This window comes from Odocoileus virginianus, chromosome 15 (assembly GCF_023699985.2).
Source record: "Odocoileus virginianus isolate 20LAN1187 ecotype Illinois chromosome 15, Ovbor_1.2, whole genome shotgun sequence".
NCBI lineage: Eukaryota > Metazoa > Chordata > Mammalia > Artiodactyla > Cervidae > Odocoileus > Odocoileus virginianus.
The window spans coordinates 57,391,367-57,410,831 of NC_069688.1; the positions used below are offsets into that span (position 1 = coordinate 57,391,367).

At 40.8% G+C, this 19,465-nt stretch overlaps 1 protein-coding gene across 9 annotated transcripts in view; it reads left to right on the forward strand.

Moving 5' to 3' along the window:
- Positions 1 to 18,519, forward strand: part of RUNX1T1 (RUNX1 partner transcriptional co-repressor 1) — a 149,641-nt gene extending 131,122 nt beyond the window's left edge. For all 9 annotated transcript variants that reach the window (XM_070477413.1, XM_070477415.1, XM_070477411.1 and 6 more), the window contains 2 exons: positions 1,527 to 1,717; positions 14,502 to 18,519. In XM_070477413.1, the coding sequence (XP_070333514.1) occupies positions 1,527 to 1,717; positions 14,502 to 14,777 (467 nt within the window). In that variant the 3' untranslated portion in view covers positions 14,778 to 18,519. The remainder of the gene's footprint in view (positions 1 to 1,526; positions 1,718 to 14,501) is intronic.
- Positions 18,520 to 19,465: the final 946 nt, after the last annotated feature.

The window sequence follows — 19,465 nt, forward strand, 5'->3', positions numbered from 1 at the left end:
AGATTAGACCCTGACTATAGTTAGAAGGGCAGTGCTCCCCTAGTGTCCCACGCCTTTGCGACAGGATAATAGAGGTATCTTTCCACCTGCTGGTGAAGAAGGTGCTGCTGGCTCTGGGCACTGCTCTGCTTCCATCCAGATTTTAAATGCGTATTTAAAGCAGCCAAAAAATGCTGAACATATTTCAGTTAATATGTCCTGTTTAGTTTATAAAATCTAGCAGACCGTAATTACAAATGAGTGAACTTCAGAAACAGTGCTGTAAAAAATGGTGGAGGCTACCAAAGTCATGATTATTAATTAATAGTGGAGGGCTTCTCCTGATCCTCAAGTCATGAACTATGAAGGTGTGAAATAAAACATAGAAATTTAAAGAACTCTAGGAGTATTTGTATCTCAACATTTTTAATCTGCAGTATAACATTTTTATTAGGAATCTATGTTTTTAATTAAACAGAACATTTAATTAAGGTGCTTTTTAAGTGAGTGAAACAATTAAGTGCAAACACTTGAATGAAACATGTCATAATTAGTTTTAATAGAGTGTTAATTGGTACGAGATTTGCCAAGTTAATAATTACTGCTTATTAAATTTTCAATTAATCATTGTCATTTTGCTTTGAATAAAGATGAAAATTAGATAAACTAATTCAGGGGGAGGATATTTTCCCTTGTTAATTAGAACAGTTAATTTTTTTAAATGGAAATTACTTGTTTTAGTTGTCAGTCTTATGTTGTACATTAGTCAAATCTTTGCACCCTTTCCACAGCCAAAAATAAAGAGCTAATTTGACACCTTGCAGGTTTATAGTCAGGCCTGATTATTTTGGCCTGCAGTATGATTCAATTATATTTGTCTAGTGCAACAGTTGGTTATGCAAAACTACTTATATTTGATTCAGTAGATGGACTACAACTGAAAAATTTGGAAATGAGAAAATCATTTTTTTTAAATATCCACATCACTCAGGAAATAAGAAAAAGAAAAGCTGGATCTTCCATTTGTTTCATCTTGGATTTCCTTTCAAAGGTCTGCATTAATTGTTATGAGACACCTTTTCATTACTGTATCTTTCACCAGGAAAACAAGTGTCTGTGTAAAATCTATTCCCTTCCTCTCTTTTCCTGAAAGCATTACCCATGGACTCTCTATGTTCATATTTCATTGTGGCAAAACACCTTCTTCGTGGGTCTCAGTTATGTAGACGGATTTCTTGTGGTCATTTTTGTCTTCAGACTACTTAGTCTGATCTCAGGATCCTGTCTGGAGCACTAGTTTGGCAGTCCAGTTATCGTGAGGCTACAGAAATATAAAAGGTATTCCCAGGAGTGTAAATTAAAGGAACAGGGCTTCACCCTTTGCGTTTCCTAAATATTTCCTGAGTCTTTAGAGGTCTGGAAGACCCGCCCGGTACAGGCCGGGGGTCGCGTGTGTCATCTAGCGTTCTGTGGTGACGGGTCGGGAGCCCGGGCCGCACGCTAACCGAGCTTGTTCTCTTGTCCGGTCCCCCCTGCCCGGCCCGCAGAGGAGGCGGTCAACGAGGTGAAGCGGCAGGCCATGACGGAGCTGCAGAAGGCCGTGTCCGAGGCCGAGCGGAAGGCGCACGACATGATCACGTCGGAGCGCGCCAAGATGGAGCGCACGGTGGCTGAGGCCAAGCGGCAGGCGGCGGAGGACGCGCTCGCTGTCATCAACCAGCAGGAGGACTCAAGCGAGGTGAGGCCCCCCGGGAGAAGCTTCCGCTCCGAGGGTGGCTTCCGCTCCGAGGGTGGCTTCCGCTCCGAGGGTGGGTCTCGCGATGGCGGGAGGAGACTAGCCCAGGTGCATGGTGGGCCAGAGACAGACTCGTGTCTGAGGGGGAAACGAGTGGTTTGGGGAGGCCTGGCACTTAGAAATCGACCGAGAGCTGACCAAATTTTGTCTTTGTTAAAGACCTAAAAGAACACCTGCCGCAAAAAGAGTTTTAACGTATTTGGTGGGGAACAGATTCAAGTGAAATGCTTAGAACTTCTGGCACTAGAGATTGAGAACTGAGTGTGTGTGTGTGGGTTATCATATATCTGTGGTTTCTTTCTAAAAGCCAGGATTTGGGTCAGAGACCCTTTCTAAGCTGTGTCACCTGAAGATATATTGCAGGCAGGGGTCAAATTTATTTCCTTAACTATTGGTTCTGAAGTTCAATGCTAAACCAACTTTTGCATCAATTAAGAATTCCTAAGAGATCTTCTGCACGGTCTGTTCTTGCACGTTATGTGTGATAACCGTTACGATGGTCATTTCATAAGCATCACATCACTGGCAGATGTGATGTTACACATTTTAGTGTTATTACAGTGTATTAGAACACACATACACAGGTGACCTAAATGGCTGAAGGATCACGGAGGTAACTAAAACAGTGTCTAACAGGATGCCTTTTACACAGAGACTGTGAAGTCAGAACAACATGATAATGCTCTATATTAATTAATATAGCACCCCAATCCCCAACCCAAAATAACCTTAGAGAAGGACTGCCGTTAGCTTGTCACACCACGCTGAACTAGCAAACGCATATGCTGATAAATCAACGGTCCACTACAACACATATCTATAATTCATGAAGGAGAGTAAGAATTTAATTTGTACCAGGCTTCTCTGTAGATGAAAGACCCTATGGGAATTACTCGATACCCAGAGTTTCTATTTAATGTGTAACAGATGCATAACAAGGGGACAAAAGGAATTGATTTTCAACCTTTGAAAGTTTCCCAGGAAAGGAGGGACAAAGGGAAGTTTTCTACCCATTACCACCTGACTTCCATTGTTTAATTAAACTAGATATGAATTCAATTTTATTGGCCTCTTATGGCTAAGATATTTAAGGACTTTGTTTCATGTTTTTTGAAAGAACATTTTATTACCATCTTTTGGACAGAATTTGTCCTACTCTATTCAAGTTAGTGATACTGTGAGGCACAATTGTTACCATCATTAAAACATTATCACTTTCATATAAACATTTTAGGGCTATTATGCATTATAAGAATATTTTATAGGTTACTAAATTCTGAAGATAAATATCTTAGAGAAATTGAGAATTAAGTCTTTATATTTGGCTAATAGTGCTATATCTCTTTAGTATCTATAATCTTTGTACCTTTATATCTAATATCCAGAAGAATATATGAACTTGACACTGGTATTTAGCATTATAAAAATCTGGTGTATTAAGCAGTAGCTATAAATAGTAGGTAGGATGAAATAACCTAGATATGAGTGATCTTCTAAGGTAACTTTTTTTTTTTTTTGATGTCTTGAGAAACTGATTTTTAATATAGTATTACCCTAGTCTTCAGTGACATTTCTCAACGATTTTAAAGTAGACTAAGGCAATGGCAACCCACTCCAGTACTCTTGCCTGGAAAATCCCATGGACGGAGGAGCCTGGTGGGCTGCAGTCCATGGGGTCGTGATGAGTCGGAGATGACTGAGCAACTTCACTTTCCCTTGTCACTTTCATGCATTGGAGAAGGAAATGGTAACCCACTCCAGTGTTCTTGCCTGGAGGATCCCAGGGACGGGGGACCCTGGTGGGCTGCCATCTGTGGGGTCGCACAGAGTCGGACACCACTGAAGCGACTTAGCAGCAGCCGCAGCAGCATGCTAGTAGAAAAGGCTTGGAAGTCAGATGGCCGCATTTAATTTCTGGCTCCATAATTCTGTGATTTAAAAAAAAAAAAACACTAAACCTCTAACAGCTTTGGTTTTCTCATCTCATGTGGTGGCTACAACTCTGAGACATAACCATTTTTAATCACATTGCAGGTGAAGAGGCTCACTTGGCTAGTCACACAGCTGGGGGTTGGCAGGATCTCCACTGGGGCTCTCAGCATACCACCCTCCTTACTTTGTTTCAGAACAATGAAATAAGGATCATGAAGGTATTTTTGGATACAGATTAAAAAAGGCAATTTTAATCTGCTTTCCTACTTCTATTCTTAAACCGCAAGACCACTTTTAAGACTTGTGGGGGATTGAACCTCTTGAGGCATCACGCCTCTTCTCATCAAAAGTAATATAGACGTTTTCCAAGATAGAAGAGAGATTTCATTTGAATGAAGCCCAGACTCCTCTAGACTTGCCCATAAGTCCACGGGCACATACATACACAACCCCCCCCCCCCCCCCGAAACACACACACAAAGGGTTTAATCAAGGACTTGACAAAAAAGGGGGGGGGGTTAATCTATTAGTCATAAATTAATGCTAAAATTCCCCTGAGGAAAAACAGTGTCTGAGAACCATCTAAGTTGTATCTTTTGCTCAATCTTAGCTTGAATTTGTAAAGAAATACTTTTCTTCCCTCTCAGGAATTGTTTACTTTTCATTTAAGACTGAATATACAATTTGGAATCCAGCAATTATTTTCCTCCACCCTGTTCTTTCCTCACATTCAAGAATGTGCACCTCTTAGAAGAAATGACCTGATAAAAGCCACTCCAGCAGTGATGCTTAGACGTCAGCTCAAGTCTAGGAAATCCTGGGCCCTTTCAGAACAGAGCCAGGACAGCTCTGGTTTCCTTGGGCTTGGATAGAGTTCCCTTTCCTACTCCCGCCTTACCACAGTTGGCCCCAGGATAGGGGACTCTGTTAGGTTAGGACTTCGTGGCCCAGCTGATCTGCAGAGAAAGCAGTGTAGATGCTACTCAGAATGCTTAGCTGTATTTTTATATTCAGAGTTTTCTTGAGTTTTAGCCATTTGGCCTCAAACAAGACCCACCTCCCCTTCATGGATCAGAGCCTTGACATGGCAAAAGGGCTTGTGTAACTCAATGAAGCTAAGAGCCGTGCTGTGAAGGGCCTTCCAAGATGGATGGGTCCTGGTGAAGAGTTCTGACGTGGCCCGCTAGAGAAAGAAACAGCAACCCACTCCAGTATTCTTGCCTAGAAAACCCCATAGAGTATATGAGAAGACAAAATGATATAATACTGGAAGATGAGACTCCCAGGTCATAAGGTGTCCAGTATGCTACTGGGGAAGAGCATAGAGCAATTCCTAATAGTGCCAGTAAGAGTGAAGCAGCCGGGCCAGGGTGGAAATGACCCTCAGCTGTGGATTGTGGCTGGTGGTGAAAGTAAAGTCCGGTGCTGTAAAGATCAATATTGCATAGGAACCTGAAATGTTTTGTCCATGAATCAAAGTAAACTGGATGTGGCCAAGCAGGAGATGGCAAGACTGAGCCTCCAATCTTAGGAATAGATGAACAAAATGGGCAGAAATGGGCAAATTTAATTCTGATGACCATATGTCTACTATTGTAAGCAAGAACCCCTTAAAAGAAATGGAATAGCCCTCATAGTCAAGGAGAGTCCAAAATGTGGTACTTGGGTACAATCTCAAAAAGAACAGAATGATTTCAGTTGCTTTCCAAGGCAAACCATTCAACATCAGAGTAATCCAAGTCTGTGCCCCAAACACTGATGCCAAAGAAACTAAAGTTGACTGGTTCTGTGAAGACCTACAATACAGCAGAAAATGATGTCCTTTTTGTCATAGAGGATTGAAATGCAAAAGTAGTAAGTCAAGAGGTAGCCTTAATAACAGGCAAGATTGGCCTTGGAGTACAAAGTGAAATAGGGCAAAGGCTAACAGAGTTTTGTCAAGAGAACATGCTGGTCATAGCAAACACCCTTTTCCAACAGCACAATTTGACTTTACACATGGACCTCACCAGATGGTCAATACCACAATCAGATTGATTATGTTCTTTGCAGCCAAAGATGGAGAAGTCAAGTGGGCCTTAGAAAACATTACTCCAAATAAAGCTAGTGGAGGTGATGGAATTCCAGCTGAGGTATTTCAGATCCTAAAAGATGATGCTGTGAAAGTGCTGCACTCAGTATGTCAGCAAATGTGGAAAACTCAGCAGTGGCCACAAGACTGGAAAAGGTCAGTTTTCATTCTAATCCCAAAGAAGGTCAATGCCAAAGAATGTTCAGACTACTGTACAATTATGCTCATTTCACATGCTATCACAGTCATGCTCAAAATCCTTCAAGCTAGGCTTCAGCAGTATGTCAACTAAGAATTTCCAGGTGTACAGGCTGGGTTTCAAAGAGGTAAAGGAACTGGGAATCAAATTGCCAACCTTTGCTGGATCATGGAGAAAGCAAACGAGTTCCAGAGAATCATCTACTTCTGCTTCGTTGACTATGTGAAAGCCTTTAATGTGTGGATCACAACAACTTGTGGAAAATTCTTAAAGAGATGGGAATACCAGACCACCTTACCTGTCTTCTGAGAAACCTGTATGTGGGTGAAGAAGCAACAGTTAAAACCTTACATAGAACAACTGACTGGTTCAGAGTCGGGAAAGGAGTACATCAAGGCTGTATATTGTCACCCTACTCACTTAACTTCTATGCAGAGTACATCATGAGAAATGCTGAGCTGGATGAAGCACAAGCTGGAATCAAGATGGCCAGGAGAAATATCAACAACCTCAGATATGCAGATGATACCACTGTAATAACAGAAAGTGAAGAGGAACTAAAGAGCCTCTTGATGAAGGGGAGAGAGTAAAAATGCTGGCTTGAAACTTGTCATTTAAAAAATGAAGATCATGGCATGTAGTCCCACCACATCTTGGCAAATAGAAGGGGAAAGTGGAAGCAGTAACAGATTTTATTTTCTTGGGCTCCAAAATCACTGCAGATGGTGACTGCATCCATGAAATTAAGACACTTGCTGCTTGGAAAGCTATGACCAACCTAGATAGCATATTAAAAAGCAGAGACATCACTTTGCTGAGAAAGGTTCACATAGTCAAAGACAGTTTTTCTAGTAGTCATGTACAGATGTGAGAGTTGGAGCATAAAGAACTGAGCACTGAAGAATTGATGCTTTTGAATTGTAGTGCTGGGAAAAACTCTTGAGAGTTCCTTGGACTGCAAGGAGATCAAAGCAGTAAATCCTACAGGAAATCAACCCTGAATATTCATTGGAAAGACTATTACTGAAGCTTAACTCCAGTACTTGGGCCACCTGATGTAAGGAGTCGACTCATTGGAAAATGCCCTGATGCTGGGAAGGATTGAAGTCAAAAGGAGAGGATGACAGCAGACAATGAGATGGTTGGATAGTATCACGGACTCGATGGACATGAATGTGAGCCAGCCCTGTGAGATAGTGGAGGACAGAGGAACCTGGTGTCCTACAGCCCATGGGGTCACAAGGAATTGGACACAGCTTAGAGACTGAACAACAGCAACAAAGATCCATATAGCACAGTGCTCCAGAAATTTTCTGAATTGTTCTTTATTTGTTGAAATGAATTATTGGTCTAGCCATCATAGCAATTGATTGAAATTTGTATATATTCCCATCAAATGTAGGATCTGTTGATTTTTCAATCTGTACCAAGAAATGAATAGACATTCTTTTAAAAACTCATGTTTGTGACCTGTTATTTGATACATATTACTCTAAATTATATTCATTTGTGTGTTTATTCTGTCAATAACAAATTATTGAGCTTTTATTATGTGACAGAGATGGCACCAGGCGCTGGAGGTACCCTGGTCTCTACCTTTGTGCTCACCATAACTCGTTAGAAGAGTCAAATCACTAAATTATGAGTCTTAATGGAGTTTAGTACAAAGGCTTCTGGAAAGAAGTTTTGTTTCATCTAACGCTTAAGGATAAGTCAGCAGCTATTCTGTAAGCCACCCCCCACACACTATCCATGCCACCCTCATATTGCCTCGTCCGTTCTCTAATTTCACTTTGGTTTATAGACTAGTAATAGTTATCACAACCATACGAAAGATACTGGACTGCTTAGGCAGACACAAGCAAATGACATTTTCTGTACTTTATCTTTTATAGTGTATTATATGTTTCATCAAGAATGTAAAGCCAGTATTAGCATAAAATCAAAAGAAAGGAAATTCATTGAATCTGGCTGTCTTCAACTATTTTATTTTTTTCTATATTCACTTTTAGTTCCTATCTGTAAACATGTATAGTCTTTTTTTTTTCCAGTGAATATTGTTAGATTAGAACTATTTCAAAAGGAACGTGCTGCAGCGTTTCTTTGAGATCCATAACTTTTTCTAATTCAGGGATTCAAAGGACATGACTGGAATTGAGCCTCAGACAGAAAGTCAATAATTGTGCTGTTCCAATAGTTCGTTTTGTGTTGAAGCTATTAAAGTGATATTTCACCACAGATTGAAGCAGTCTTTACTCATATTCCTAAGTAGGTGCAGAAATGCACATGCTTATATTGGGTGGTTTTGTGGCACTTAAGTAGAAACAGTGATTGAACCTTCAGACTTTGTTTCCAGAACTTTCTGAGCCCTAATATTGTAAACAGGTCAATCTGAGAGGTTCATCTTTTTTACCCCCTCTCGAGTTCATGGAGCCATCCCCAGGGGATCCTGTGCAGCTTGACCCAGCCTCTAGGGATGGCCCCAGGGGACTCTCGCATGTAGCCACCTCGAAGTCTCCCAGCATGGCTCCTGGAAAAGCCCTCACAATCTCATCAGCCCTGTTGATCCCCAGAAGAATCTGGAGCTTTCAGAGTAGGAGCTGTTGATTCAAGATTTTTGCTTATTTGTTTCATTTACTAAAAGGCCAGCTGTCTGAATCCATAGATGTTCATGGTATAGTGGCTGATCCGTTGAGCCCAGAACGATCTGGCGTGATTCACCTCTCGGAACTTTGGTTTGCTCATCTATAAAACTGGGATAATGTTTCTGTGACTTATCTAGGAAAGTGGGTAAGAGGTACAAGTAAAATAAGTAGAAATATTTTTTATAAAAAGTCTCTTTACAAATGAGCAGTGTAAATATGTAAGAGAGAGACAAAAAAAATCAATTACGAAGCTATTGTAACAGGAAGGGCAGGGAAGAAATGTCAGTAATAACTGTGAGATAGGAAAGGAAGGGAGATCAGGAGAGAAGCAAGGTCTGTCGGGTTTGGCTCTGAGAGGTTGTTGGGGAGTTTCCAATGAGATGACAAAGTCTTTGGCCTGATTGTTGCCAGTGACTGGAAAGGACCGTGCCAGGGAGTCAGGTTTGGGGATTACTGACTCAGCTAACAGGGGAGCATCCTGGTAGTGCTACAGAACAGGCATTTGAAAGGAAGAGAAGCTCACGAAGGAAATAAAGGCTGGAGGATGATTTAAGAGTCATTTTCTTACAGCTAATAGTTAAAACCATGACTGAAAGGGAGCCTGTAGGGAAGAAAGTATATTTCTTTTCTTTACGCCAACTTCCCTCCTTGCACATATATTTAGAGGCACATAAAAAAATAGAAACCAGAAAGGTTATAGTATAAGAAACAGAATTTTTGTATCTTAAAACCAAAGTTAGAGGGACATGCCACAACGGAAATTTGTTTTTTAATTTTTTTAAAAAATTTTTTGTCTGTGCCAGTGGCATGTGGAATCTTGGTTCTCCAACCAAGGATGGAACCCAGGCCTCCTGCTTTGGGAGCATGGAGTCTTATCCACTGGACTGCAAGAAAGTCCCAGCGATGGAAATTATCTTTAAAAAGGATGAATGGGAAAATGGTCAGTGGTAAATCTTCAGAAGATCTGAGGGCAGTAAGGAAGGAGAAGAAATAAGTGGCCACTAATTACATGTTAGGGGCAGTAAGGACACGTTCTGTCTGTGTAGCTGTCAGTGTCCATCAAGGGGAGGCACCGGACCACGAGCTTTCTGATTGTAAAGGTTGTGCCCTGCAGAGATGGGTATGATCTCATTTGCTTTCAGCCAGCGCCAGGAGGAGGAGGTGGTATTAGTTCCTGCCATTTATTCACGATCCACTGAGCATCCGGACCCCTTAGTTAGCACTGATATGATCCTGAATAATCCTATAGTTATCCTTCCTACTTTATAGGTACTGCCACTCTAGGAGGTTAAGTAATTTGCCTGTGGTTCTAAAGCCACTAGTGATATAGCTTGAGGTGAAAAACCGAGAAAGAGTGATGCTGAAGCCACTCAAAATTAGAAGCCATTCGATTACATACCATGATAATACCTCTTCTTTGGTTCCAACTTCCTGGTCCAACGTCTGTCAACGTTTATGGTTGAAGTGCCCTTCTAACATTATTCCTGCCAGAACAGGTTATAACAAGGATCTGCAATGGACAAGGTGTGACATTTTAGAAAGAGTGATTTGCAGTCCAAAGACGGTGAATCAAACCTTGCCTGTGTAATTTCATAGATACGGAAGTTATTTACTGTAAAAAGTTACTTACATTTTGGGAATTTCAATTATAATCATTCTTCTTTATTCTTTGGGCATCACTTGTGTGCAAGGGTTTGTGTGTGTGTGTGTGTTTTGTTTTTTTTTTTTAGAATTATAGGTGGATAATAGCTGCAGAAACTTCTTAGGAGAAAATGTTTTGTTTCTTATAAAAGGAATTTCCAACGGTAAGAACCAGAAAAGCTATTTATTATTTTGCTAGTAGGACAGAAAGACCATTCTCTCTGTATCTAAAATAACCAGATGAAGGAAATAATTTTGTTCATAGGGACAAAAAGAATTGTTGATATGAGACAAGTGTCAATAGTCTTTGACATACAGCACTGGCACCAAAAGCTTCAACTCATCATTTCCACGTCATGTGTAGTGTCAGTACATTTATAAAGGGAAGGCTGTGTTCTGCCTCCTATTCTTCATCTGAATCCTAGCCTAGTTTTGGAAAATGGCTGATTCTCATGATAGGGAGGAAGAATATTCCTTATGCTGAAAAAAGAATAATATTATCACAAGTAAAGGAAGACTAGAAAGTGCCATGGACTTTGGGAATGAAATTTGCTATGAAATGGTATTCTTGAGGCGTCTATTCCATTGTGGTAATTGTCACCAGAATCATTGCTTAAAAGACTGAAAGCAAAGCTCAGTTATCTGAAAAATCAATGAAGAAAACAAGCAGCTATTAGGAAGTACTAGCTTGAATATGAAAAGCACAAATTGAAAAACATAAAGTTAGATGAGGCCATTGACCACCTTAACACCCTGCCTTTATGGATATACCCCTGGGTATGATACACAGTTTGCAGTTTTCCACCTTTGTGAATGACAGAAAGCTTAGAAACTAAAAATGATTCAAATTAGAGTACTCACAAGCTTCTGCACTCATAAGTACTGATAAGATCCATGGTTCCCAGAAGTGATGGTTGAGAGGCCAAGTGCCCCTGGTCCAGCATCAGTCTTACAGGTATGAATTAGTTAACAGGAAATTTGGTAGAGCCGCCCAGAAGGACTTAGTAGAAATTTGCTTTGCCTGTTTTCTAATGACTTTATTTTTAAAATATTTTTTATTTATTTGACTGTGCTGAGTCTTAGTTGCAGCACACGAGATTTTCAGTTTTCACTGTAGCATGCAAAACCTCTTTGTTCTCAGCAGGCGGCAGGGAACTCTGTTTCATGTGGGATCCAGTTCCCTGACCAGGGATTGAACCTGGCCCCCTGCATTGGGAGCACAGAGTCTTAGCCAGTGGACCGCCAAGGAAGTCCCTCTAATGAACTTTTAAAAAGGAATATGCACTTTGGAGTTTTCCATTTGTTGAACACTTGAGCTAAAGTTCCCTACACATTCATTGCAATGCATTGTCAAGAGCAGTAAAAAATACACAGGTTTTTTCCCACCAGCTTATTTGAATTACTCTTTGTTGCACCTTTCTAAAGTCGTAGGTTGTTTTTTGTCTCAATAGTGGGTGGTAAATGAATGGGATTCAACAACCTCAGAATGGGACTGGAGGTAAAACTGGAGCCCTTGAATCCTGGATTAGAATCCAGAGATGCTTGGCAAAAAAGTCTCGTTTCCCAGCAGCTTTATAATCCAAAACATCTGTTTCTATATTTGGCATTATTCCACTTTTTTGTTCTTAAAATTGTTCCCATCTTTCAAAACACTTTAAAAAATAAAGAAGTCCCCATTCTGTCTCCTCCTTCCATTCCCCAACACATGCATTTGTAATTACCTGGTTTAGTCTGTGTGTTTAATCAACTTAAATTGAGACGGTTACCTACATCTGATTTCAATCTGAAGGAGCCCTTGAGAACCGGGCAGTCACGGCCTTGTGTCTGCCAAGATGTGACTCTGCCAGGAAACAGATAGGACTCACACCAGGGTATTTCCTAAAGGAGCCACTTGACTCAGATTAGATGTTTAATTTCCTTAAAATACTGTTTTGGATCTAGGTCTGTGTTCTCTAGTTGGGATTTTCTGATGTAATTTAGGAATTTCACTTATTTCTGAGTTTGTTCCAGGCTCCAGCTGGCATTGTTCGAAATGCCTAAAGCTCGGGGAAGTAAACACCCTGAGTGCTGAGTGGCATACCTCACTGCTCTGGAGGACGGGCGGGCCATGTTTGTTCAGATCTCTGTGCACCATTGTCCATGCAGTAAGATTGAGTTAATTTTGAGAGAGAAGGGATTCTGGTTATGGTCTTGAAGCCTCTGATTAGAGGCACATATTTTTTGAGATATTTTCCCGGGAAAATTAAACTGCAGTAGAAAAAGATTACTTTGTTCTGGTATTGACTATTAATTGTAATTAAATTTTTATTTATAACATTAGCACAGAAATCAAAGCTTCTAGATTTCCTTAGCTATGTTCACTTGAAACACCTTCTACTGGCCAGACTGTGAGATCTTAAAGTTTTTATTTTTTCCTCTTCATTAGGCTATCATTTCTGAGTGGTAAAGAAATATGAACACAGGACTGAGCTCTTTCTAAATGTTTTATGCTATCATTCTTGAGTTTATAGGCTTCAAGGACTTGAAAGACTTTAAGAGCCCTTTATTTGTTAGCCAAATTAGGATAAATGCTAAAATTTCCTTAGTGTATAGTCCAGGGTGATGAGCTGACATTCCACTGGCGCATTTTTCATAGGCTTAAGAGCCCACCTTAACCCAAACCATCAGCATGCTGAAAGCAAAAATAATCACAGGAAACACAGTGGGGAGATTTTTTTCGTATCCACATAGATCGGGGCTTTAAAAAACTATATTTTAATTGTGTTAACAGCCACATACCTTCAGCTGGTTGGGGTTACCAGATTACAGTCAGAAGTTTGTTTGGCAAGAAAGTAAAACCAAGGAGAATGGAGAATAAAGGGATGAATGGTACAGAGCTAAGATCGCAGGATACAACATTGTACAGTGGACGGTCTTGCCAAAGGAGGCACAAGCGTCTCAAGGAGGCTTCCTGAGTTCCCCCTGCCATCGTCAGCGTGCTCCCCGAAGCTCCCCCGTTCCCCGGGATCTGCCCAGGCAGGGGCTTTTCTGTCTAGTGCACTGTGCCCAGCTTCATGGCGTGTTTATCTCAGAGGCAGCCTCATTTCTGCTTTTCTCACTGCTTGGAAAGCACCAGTGGAGACTCGCAGTAGGCTTGCTAGGGTGCTAAAACTCACTAGAGTTTTTAATTTCCTCTGCTTTTCTGACTGCTCAGAGCTGCTGAGGTACAAACAAGCTTCAAAGGAGCTCCATCAGCTAGAAAGCAGTATATGAAAAGAGAGTTTGTTGTTTACCCAGCTTTAGTATTTCTGGTTTTTTTAAAGCCAAATTAAGTGATCTGATTCTCATTTCACAAATATTTATTGAGCACCTACTATGTGTGTGTGTATATATATATGTATAATATGTATGTGTGTATATATATATATAAATCAGGTACTGGGTGCTTAGAAATATATCAGAGTAAAAACAAACCAAAGATTCAATCTCGAGGGAGCTGAAGTTAACAGGAATTGTTTTTAGACTTTCCTACCATTTGGTGTTCAGGTACAGTGAATAATTAATTGCAGTAGGGAGAACTAAATGCGTGCCCCACTGTCTGTGCTGGAACAGGGAATAGAATCCTCTGTCTAGTCCACTATATTCCTTTGAATCTAATAGTTCAGTTCAGTCATTCAGTTGTGTCCGACTCTTTGCGACCCCATGGACTGCAGCACGCCAGGCCTCCCTGTCCATCACCAACTCCCAGAGTTTACTCAAACTCATGTCCATTGAGTCGGTGATGCCATCCAACCATCTCATCCTCTGTTGTCCCCAGAGCATTATCGTAGTTCCTTTGTGATTCCTATTAGTGTCTAGAAAGAAGAAGCTTCCGCCAGGACTGGTGTCTTTATCTTTCCATGACGGGTATTCGCATTAGGAGAGGAAAATTCAGATGTAGCAGTTGTTAGTATGGGTGAACAGAAAATTTAGATGCGAAGATACTAAACCTAAAGAGAAGGAATTTTACAGCAAAAATGGGAAAGAGTTTCAAACCAGTTTGTGTAGATGTCTTAAGAGTTTGTGAAGTCTGGGCAGTCACTGCACCAAAACCTGCATCTTCAATGTGTTCAGCGTGTGTACAAATACACACATGGATTTTTCATTCTCACAGTTCTTAAAAATAAGGGGTGAGGGCAGTGCTGCCTAGTTTCTTTCTCAGAGTTTGGCCCGGTCCTGGTGCTAACTGGAGACGTCCCCCTCTTCTGCCTCCTCCCGCAGAGTTGCTGGAACTGCGGCCGGAAAGCCAGCGAGACCTGCAGCGGCTGTAACACGGCCCGGTACTGTGGCTCCTTTTGCCAGCACAAAGACTGGGAGAAGCACCACCACATCTGCGGGCAGACCCTGCAGGCCCAGCAGCAGGGGGACACGCCCGCCGTCAGCTCCTCCGTCACGCCCAACAGCGGGGCCGGGAGCCCCATGGACACGCCACCGGCGGCCACCCCCAGGTCGACCACCCCAGGGACCCCTTCCACCATAGAGACGACACCTCGCTAGACGTGCACTCAGAACTGTCGGAGGAAAGACACCACAACCAACGCGAAACCAAGTCCTCATCCTCAGATGCTCAAAGTTGTTTTTTTTTTTCCTTTTTGTTTTCGTTTTGTTTTGTTTGTTTATAGACGAACTATCCTGGTTCAGTACTTTCAGCAAGAGAGAACCTAACTGTATCTTGAGGCGATCGTAAAACAGAAGGCCAGTAACGGGTCATAATGACTTATTGTGGATAACAAAGATTTCTTTTCCTTAGAGAACTGAAAAGAGAGCAGAGAATATAACATGAAATGATAGATTTGACCTCCTCCCTGTTATTTTCCAGTAGCTGGGATTTTAAACTAGATGACCTCATTAACCGATGCTTTACCAAACAGCAAACCAAGAGATTGCTAATTGCTGTTGAAAGCAAAAATGCTAATATTAAAAGTCACAATGTTCTTTATATCCAATAATGGAGAAAAAAAAAAGAGGAAAACCCTCAAGGGCATGAGCGTTGGCTACAGCAGTAGACATTTTAACAAGAAGATGAATGGCGTCCGTGGGTTGCTAACTGAACTTTGAAGACCCGCTACATAACGCGCAGATGTGTAGCATATTGGAAGGAGACACAGATGTTCGGGGTTTTTTTTCCTGTTTCTGAAAAGAAATAATAATATCCAGGTCAACAGAAGGAAAAATGAAAGATGATTTTGCAGTGGGATATGTGAACACAACAGCAAGAAAAAAATGCCATAACACAAAAGGCTCCTTTATATATATATATAAGTATATATACACACACACACAGAAGTAAGAGACTCAGCCTGCAGTTATTAGCATCCTGGCAGCTTTGACACCAGCCAGCTGCTGCTCTAAACAACCCTCAACGTTTCTTCACTTTTGCAAGGTTCCACAGAGCAAGACATTGGGTCTATTCCAGCTCATTCATTTTATATTGAAAAATAATTTTTAAAAAAATGGTGGCTCCAGCTCCAGCCCCTTTCTAAATTTTTTCAACCCTACCCTGTTTGGATTTTTAATTAAAAACTAGTAGTTCTCTTGGTGTTAAAACACTTCTGTCCTGTGAGGTTTCCCAATGGTGTTTTTCTTGTAAACGTGCTGGACGACTGTGAAGACGCGTTGTAGTTTAACCACGTGCCCACATTTAGTCTCTTTATTCCTAGTTGGTGAGAAACCTGTATCTTTCTATGCTGCTTTTATATCTGTATGTATTAGTGGTATTTCTCTAGTAGTTAAAAAAAGAAAGAAAAAAAAAAAAAAGACTTTTTTGGTTGTCCTCAAGAAAAGAAAAAGGCTATCTTTCGGAGCTGCTATTTCACTCTCTTATAGGATTTTTTTTTCCCCTGAAAACCAGCATGCTTCACGGAATGCTAACATATTGGTGTTTTTGTAAGAGGGATGTACATAAATGTATTTTGCACTGTCACAATGACTCCCTAGGCATGCTTTTTTTTTTTTTTGAGCAAACTTTTAAAATATGCTAGATCCATTCCATCAAGTTTAGCTGTAGCATAGAGTAGTAGTGGATTTTTTTTTCTTTTCTTTTCTTTTTTTTTTTGATGAAAAATCATTATTAGGGACTTTTGAAAAAATAACAAGATATCCTACTTTAAAAAAAAAAAAAAGACAGTGCATGTGTATCGCTGTAAGGTTGTTTAAGTATTTCTAATTTTACAAAAAAAAAAAAAAAAAAGATAAATCATTAGAGCTCCAAATGCTGAGGTGTAGACTGACAGCTTTAACACTGCTGAATGCCAGGTTACACAGTATTCTTACAAAAAGGGAAGTCAGCCAAAGACTGATCTGATGGACCAAAATTGGAATTTTGAAAAGCACCAGTACTACTTTCCAAAATGATCAGCAGGTTAAATATGTTCAGCAAGGTATAGTGTGAATCCATTAACCCTTCGTCGTCCAGGGTCCAGACCAGAACTACTTGTTAGTTTTGAAAATGGTAGCCCAGAATGTGGTTGTGTGCTTTACGGAAAGTCAGCAGTGCTGCAGGCTGTGTAGACAACCAAAGTTTTCAAGGCTGGGAAGACACTACTCCACATACATACACACACCAGGCATTTATTTAAAAATCTAAAGTGGTCCGTTAACTTGGGTTTGGTTTTGTTTTTAAATAAAGCCTTTGGATACAGTTTTACATGGCTTTTAAATATCTGCATAGAGGTAATCCTAAAATCTCTTTAACCTAACATTATTTGCATTTCCCCCTGTATTTTCATGTACAAGTTGGCTTTAATTTTGTTCGGGTGGTGTTTTTTTGTTTTTGTTTTTTTCTCAATGGCTTTTTAGTTTAGAAACTTCTGATGAGCAAGTGAATACATCTATCCACATGTTGAAAGTCCATCTGCCAGCACACCTGCTTAAAGTGACATGAAAGCACATAACCAGGCTCTGAATGGGTTATATTTTATCATGGTGCTCCCAGAATCCTTTGACCTCACTCTGCTTTCTAGTCTGCTAATGACACTGGACAGTCCTTTCTTACAGAGCTATTATATGTTCTAGGCTACGAAGGGTTAAATAATCCCAAAAATGAGGTATGTCATACCCACACGTCTTTATTTCTAGAAGCTGTGATGTATGTGAAACAGCACTGTTATTCTTAACACTAGTGTGTAAAATAAGGATTTAGTACAGTACGTCTCATTACTTTTAATTCAGGGCACCCTGAGTGAAAACAAATACAAAAAAAAAAAAAAAATCCCTAACTGAGCTCTATCTGAATTGCTCTTCCTCCTTCCCCGCTTCCTCCTCGTCCTCTCCTCCTGTTTTGCTACATTCTCCTCAGTGGCAAAAAGTTTCACTCTACCTCTGACAGCATGTATATTGCACCAGTAGCTAACAAAACTGGTCTAGTCAAACCAAATGGGCACAAAAGAACCAGGAAACCAAAAGTTAAGTTCATACAGCTGCGAACCATATCACTTCTTGGTAACAATGCAGACCTCATAAACCTAAAGAAGAGAAAGAAAAGAAAACCTTTTGTTACTTTCCTTTTTTGCTTGTCACTTATATACAGGCTATGTGAGAGTATAATTTGTAGGTATAACACATTAAAAAAAAAAGTTATCTTCATTGGATAGAATTGAATGGTGGTCGCTGATAGGAATAGGGCGTCCTCGGTCTCTTATCTCTGTCTCTGACTCTTTTCTCTTTCTCTTTTTTCTCTGTCATGAGACTGTGTGTGACAGGGCCACCTGTCTTTTTTTTTTTCTTTCCTTAACTTTTTTTTTTTTTTTTTTAAATGTGTAGGTGCATGTCTTGGGGATTTAAAAAAAAATTTCAAGGCTGGTTTTCTTATGCAAAGCATGCCTACGTCTGGAATACTTAGGGAAAGAAAGCGACTCCATGTTGTCCGAATTCCTCAAGGGACAGAAAAAAAATTGGAGACTGTCGAAATGCAGATTTGAAGTAATTTTTTTTTTAAATATTATTTTGGGTTCTGCGACATTATTGTGAAAAATTAAAGTTGTTGTGCAATACTTAATTCAGACATGTACCACAAGTTAATGGTAGACTAACACTGGGGGGCGGGGTCTAGGCATCATGCTTTTGTCAGCATACTCTTGAGCTTTGAAGTCTACTATGTCTGAACTGTGGTTTCTTGTTTATCCTTTTTTTTCCTTAGTTGGACTGTAATGTATGGTCTGTCAACCTGTGAATCTTTAAAGTATGATTCAGGTATTGTTGTATTCTTTACTGTGTAATAAAAAAAACTTAAAAAAAAAAATACCTCCTCTCGCCTCCCTTATCATCAGTGTCTGCCACTGGCTGTCCACGCAGCGGCTCGGGCCTGAGTGTCTGTCTTCATCCTCCCTGGTGCTGAGGCACATTGGTAGGGTTTATCCAGCCCACACAACGTGCCTCTGTAACAGGAATTGACTCCCATGGTTGATGAACAGGCCATGATGTCAGAACAGTGCCCGTGTCAAGGTGGCTCAAGGAGATGTTTACCCAGGCAGGAGGTGTTGGAAGAATGGGAAGAGAACCGCAACCTTCCAGAGAAAAGGAGTGTTTGGGTGGCTTAGTTGAGCTGCTGCGTAGGCAGGGCAACCAAGGTCTTTTGGCTGCCTTTTGACAAAATTAGAACTGAGTTGCCTACTCCTGGTTCGACTGTGCCAGAAAGACACATCCCAGCGTGGTGAAGCTCCGGCTCTTAAGTGCTCAGCCCCTCCTGGCAGTGTGAGTGGCAGACCCACTGTTGCGGAGCTTGCTTCCACCTACCTTGTTCTTTATCCTCTGAAATCTGCCATCCTCTCTCCTCGTCCTTTTGTATATTGTTAAACAACTTCTGTGGCAATCTCTGCCTTTGTTGGGAGGTCTGAAGTGTTCCCTCTACTAACGTGTATCTTTTTGCGTGCTCTCATTACAAACTCAAGGTTTGAAGCCCCCACCCCTTCTCCCTGCAGCCCATGAATCCTGTAAATGTTTATGTATAATTTTCAAATCACAGGATTTTGATGTTGTGTGGTTTTTTTTTTTTTTTTGAAATTATGTACTGTGTTGTCGCAGGACTTTCTTTTCCCTCAACTTTCTCGAAAGGTTCTCAACTTTGTGGGCTGAAGAATAGTTGCAAAGAACAAGAGGACAGAGTCCGTGAAAGAGCCTGTGTCTGGAGAGAGTGAGTACTGGTTAAGGGGAGGGCGGCTTGAGACTGGCCATTCAGCTTCCTCCCT